At 36.2% G+C, this 5,480-nt stretch overlaps 1 protein-coding gene across 1 annotated transcript; it reads left to right on the top strand.

Moving 5' to 3' along the window:
* Positions 1-488: 488 nt before the first annotated feature.
* On the top strand, positions 489-5,480 carry LOC147077244 (uncharacterized). Its single transcript, XM_085940766.1, has 3 exons — positions 489-682; positions 2,905-3,057; positions 3,952-5,480. Exons 1-3 carry the CDS (start codon positions 533-535, stop codon positions 4,138-4,140), a joined length of 492 nt encoding a protein of 163 aa, XP_085796892.1. The 5' UTR covers positions 489-532; the 3' UTR covers positions 4,141-5,480.

The following is a 5,480-nucleotide window of genomic DNA, read 5'->3' as shown; positions in this document are numbered from 1 at the left end:
GGAAGTATTATTCGTGGACATATTGTTCTTAATGGATGGTGTATTGTGTATTTTTTTTATCGCGGAACAGGTAAATAAATAGGTAGATAGCTGGTAATCAAACAAATTAATTTTCCTACAATTCGAGACTAAAAATGAAAGAGGGTGGCATTTTATGTTTGCCCAAATGGCGGCACTTTGCCTTGGTACGTCACTTATTATGTATGTAGGTAATTTACAATGAAGTGACAGTATCATTTGTTTCATGTAAAACCACAGCTCCTCGCAAAAGTTGTTGTATTCTTTCCTTCATTCGCAGCCCTTCCCTCCCTTCCCAGCCGTCCCTATGGAACGCATCATCTATCTGTCACTGCCAATTTTTGTCTGGATCTTCATTTTGTTTTTTTATTCTATAGAGTTTTATTTTAAACATTCAAGCAATAAATAGTATGATGACAACACTGAACGGAACGAGCTGGCTTACGTATAATGTCTATGGGCTAGTTGCCAATGTAATTTTTTGACAAGATCTATGTACAAGTGGTAACCTAAAATGGACGTAAAAATCGAACCAGAAGATCAGGATTCTGAAGCTGGTGCACAGCATTGGTTCGATTTGCCAATAGAGCAGTCACTCAGCAACAACCCTGATACATTTAATATAAAACAGGAGACTATCGACGATTACAGTTGCAGTTTTGAGGTTAGTTTTTAAAAACTGATTTTTTCTTGAATTATAGTTGATTGTATGTAATAGTAACTTGTAATAGTGTTTATTCGCAGGAGTTTGTTCAAATAAAGACAATGTCTCTAAATGATTGGTTAAATATTGTTAGGTAATGCAAACTTTGACATAACATAAAGTATGAAAGACTTTACCTACATACCAGAAGTTATAAAAACACGTGACATAAAAATATGCTTGAAAAATTATTCAAATACGTTAATTTTTTTTTTAATAATATACTTAACCATTATATTACAGTGTTATGAGTATAGTCACAGCCATCTTTATATTAATAAAGCCTGAGCATATCTTTTTGCACAAGCAACGTGTGGTCCACTGTTCAGCTGTCAAAATCAGATCCCAGATTGCTTGACATATTGATTCGCCCTTTATCGTTTCAAATTGAATTATAAAAAATTCTCAAAGCAAATATATTGACTATCAGTGTTATTTATAAATAATATACATTCCTGTTATTCATCAGCTGTCAAAGTCAGACTAGTCCTTCACACAAAAACCGGTGGTAATATCGATTTCCAAAAAATATGCAGCATTGACCTATGCATTGCATTTGTAGAAAGTGTGTTAAGGCTAGTATATTATTTATCATGTAACTCATCTATCCAAATTAAACCATCCCCTGTGTCAAGACAGCTGGAAATATCGATTTGTAATAACCACGAAATCAGATGAACTCCAAGGTCCGTTAAAATAATCTGAAAGAAATCTGAAACTAAGAATACTCTGAAAAATGAACACGACAGACGCGTCAGTATGAGAACTCTATAGAACAATGACAGGCAATGACGGGTCATTCATAGACAACGGGAGAGGCGGTAAAGGTAGGACCAGTCCTGAATGTTTCGGCTTTCTCTTGAGTTGGCAATGGTATAGTGTAATTTAAATGGTTTGGCATAACGCGTAATTATTAAAATACTAAAACCATAATAATATCACTCTACCTACGTGCAATTAAGCTTCTAGGATTTTTCATGTGACAAGCTAAACCAATCCAAATGTCACACGCATGGGCCCCACATAGTGAGGCGGGCCCCCTAACTATCACTAAGGATAAAGGCAGTGTGACGCTCTACAGTAGTTTTCCAAATGGTGTAGGCATGGCCCCCACAAGGGAGGGGGGCTACAGGACTCCAGCCTAGGGGCCCGGGCTCAGGAAGGGCCCGGCGTGACGAGTCAACCGATAAGTGAGATAAACACAGACCACAAACTTGCTCTAATAGTAAAAAAAGTTATTTTAGTTCAATAATTATTTATAATTAAAATATATGATTGTACGATGCAATTTTTAACTGTGTGCCGATACTCGACAACTCCATAATTCAAATGGACGTACATATTATTAAAATTACAAAAAATCGCTAAAAATACACCTTAATTTTACCGCGTACACCATGGAAAACGCTACTGTAGCGCGTCACACTGCCTTCACCCTTAGCGATAGGTAGGGGGGGCGCCAAACATCCTAGCCTGGGGGCCCGCTTCAGGATGTGGGGGGCCATGGGTGTAGGTACGCGGAAAAAATAATGTGTATATTATTTAGTGTTGTATTGTATAAGTTGTATTTTAATACATCCATTTGAATTATGGAGGCGTCGAGTATTGATACACAATTTAAAGTTGTATCGTAAGTACAACCACATAATTTTACATAATAATATTAAAGGATAATAGCGCCGCAGGCGACTTTTTTACTATTAAATCAAAATTTTTATGTGTGTTTATCTTACTTATCTGGTCGACTCGCCTTGCCGGGCCCCTCATGAGCCTGGGCCCCCAGGCTAGAGCCCTGTCAGTCCCCCCCTTGTGGGGGCCATGGTCACACGTATACTACTTGTAACGTAACCTTGCAATTTGGAATAGATTTTTTTTGATTTATTGTGAATTGAAATACACTAATACGCAGTGCGTATTACACACAAATTTTATCACTGTGTGCAATTTCAAAGTTACGTGGAGGCTACTTCTACACTATATGTCTCATTAATGCAGAGTCCTTACAAGTTTCCTACAAGCTTATTTTTTTAATATGCACTGATTCCAGATCATTCAGTACGGCCGTCAATTCTCGACTGGACATGGTAGCTTCGCAGCCTACCTCTTTCCAAAAGTCACCCTTCGCCACTGATATAATATCGATTACCTATGTTTATAGGATATACTTAATAATTTGTTTTCAGACCCTTGAAGCGGACCATGTCAATATTAAACCCGAGACTGATATTCAGCAAGTCAATTTAAAACAGGAATTTGTTCAAGATTCAGTGCCCCTATTATATTCAAACAGTCCTGTACCAGGAAGCTCCTACTCAGAATGCATTCCAGTAAATCAGGTACGATATATTCTATATTCAATGGGTTTATAAGGCTTGAAACGGGGCCCTAGCTAAATTCATTTTTTTTACATATACTTAAGGCTATACTTCAGTTGAGGCATGGTCTAAAAAGATCGTGGTTAGGCGATGCGCGGATTGTGAAAATTACGCGTGCCGAACGAAATATAAATTGTCATAAAAATTCAACATGCGTCCATTTAATGTTATGTTTATTGTTATATAACTAATAATAATAGTATATTCATTGACATGTGAAGCGCCTAGTTTCAAAAGCCCCTAAAACGGTTTTAGGTTGTTCTGAGAAAAATAAGAAAAACGATTTTAGGTAGTTTTGAAAAAATTGAGAAAAAATCATATCTATTAAATCTGTGAACTTTATGTATGTATTTTTTTATTCCATACATTCTAAAGAGTATTTTGGCTTTGCATTTTAGGGGTATTTGAAGAGCACACCCACCCATTTTAGCTAGTTTTGAAATTTACGTATTAACGAGTTTTGGCGTTTTATAAAGTTCGATAATTGACAATAATATAGGTAACAAAAATATATAGATATACATATCTAACTAAAAAAATTTCAAAAACCGTTTCAGGGGCTTTTGAAACTAGGCGCTTCATATTTTCTTTTTAAAGTACATACGTAAAGTTGTATAGTCATCTTTACACGATTTAAGAATATTTTCATCCGACGCCATGGCAAAACAAATCGACGTGCGGACACCTCCCTGTCAGTCTCTGATTGGTAACTAGTGAGAAATTTTGTCGCACCTACTGTTGAAAATTATTTGCCGTTTCACTGAAGTACGCTCTTAAGTACTAAAGTCACCCTTCGCTACTAATATATTCTAATATTATCGACTATGTTCACAGGATATAATATTTTGTTTTCAGACCCTTGCAACGGACCATGTCAATATTAAACACGAGACTGATGTTCAGCAAGTCAATTTAAAACAGGAATTTGTTCAAGATTCAGTGCCCTTATTATATTCAAACAGTCCTGTACCAGGATGCTCCTACTCAGAATGCATTCCAGTAAATCAGGTACGATATCATATTCTCTATTGTATGTGTTTATAATGCTTGACACGAGGCTCTAGTCAAATTTGAATTCAAATTTATTTATTTTCCCATATAGTGAACTTTACAAATTATAAATTTAACACGTTCACAACATGACATTTGAAAAACAAAAAATATATGCAGTAAATATTAGAAAAACACTATAAAGAGTAAACACAAAAATTACAAAGTAGACACATGGAAGAACCTACACCAAATGAGCTAAGTAGACCATATTTTAAGAATTTATAAAACAAGGCCCACCTATACTCGTTTTCACGTAGGTGAAATATATCAAAATCCGAAGCGATTTCGTTTAACAGAGTTTTTGGTCTGCCAGTGGCCGCGCGGTCTAAGCGTCGGCCTATAGCGTCGTGGGTCCCAGGTTCGAATCCTGCGTCTGACAAGTAGACATATTGTTTTTCAATTTTTGTATGAGTCAAGAGTATGGACCTAATAGGTCGAGCAAGTGGCTGACATCCATTTCTCGTAAAAACAAAATCAGTTAATACAAACCTCCACTTTGCGGAGGCCCATTTGATCTTATTAGGATCAAACATGGTCGAGAAATTGACATCACAAATGGGAGTTACTTTAGCACCTTGGAGAACAAACTTTTGCTGATGACGTTATATAAATTAAATATTTGAATGATTCGTGACGTTGGTTAGTAATTAAGAGCGTACTTCAGTGAAACGGGAAATAATTGTCAACAGTATGTGCGACGAAATTTCTCACTGGTCGCCAATCGGAGACTGATAGTCGAGGTGTCCGCACGTCGATTTGTTTTGTCATGGCGTCGGCTGAAAATATTCTTAAATCGTGTAAAGATGACTAAAAAACTTTATGTATGTACTTAAAAAAGCAGCATGTCAATGAATATACTATTATTATTAGTAATATAACAATAAACATAACATTAAATGGACGCATGTTGGATTTTTATGACAAATTATATTTCGTTCGGCACGCGTTATTTGCACAATCAGAGCATCGCCTAGCCACGATCTAAAAAGACCATGCCTCAACTGAAGTATAGCCTTAAGGCATCTAATATACAAAAACCGATAGCTAACGTTATTAACCTACATTGGTAATCATTTCATGTAAAAACTACTAGTTAAAAGTCGTCGTAAATAAGTTGAATGCTTGTAGCTTAGTCGGAAGTTTCGTCAGGTGTCCTAGTGCAGCGGTCCCCAACGTTTTGTACCTCGCGGACCAGCAAACTCAAAATCTTGAATCCCGCGGACCACTACCACGTATTGTTTCCACACTTGTTAAAAATTCGATATGTCAATATAATGATAAAAGAATTATAATAAATAAACTTAGGTATTAACATAGATATTCATTACGAC

This window comes from Rhyacophila brunnea, unplaced genomic scaffold (genome assembly GCF_057557595.1).
Source record: "Rhyacophila brunnea isolate RB1 unplaced genomic scaffold, BYU_Rbru_1.0 scaffold_13, whole genome shotgun sequence".
NCBI lineage: Eukaryota > Metazoa > Arthropoda > Insecta > Trichoptera > Rhyacophilidae > Rhyacophila > Rhyacophila brunnea.
This window is presented reverse-complemented; position numbering and strand designations above follow the sequence as displayed.

Coding starts and splice junctions, on each gene's coding strand:
- LOC147077244 (XM_085940766.1), top strand. CDS start 533: ATGGACGTAAAAATCGAACCAGAAGATCAGGATTCTGAAGCTGGTGCA. Junction 683..2,904: donor ATTACAGTTGCAGTTTTGAG/GTTAGTTTTTAA, acceptor ATTTGTTTTCAG/ACCCTTGAAGCGGACCATGT. Junction 3,058..3,951: donor AATGCATTCCAGTAAATCAG/GTACGATATATT, acceptor TTTTGTTTTCAG/ACCCTTGCAACGGACCATGT.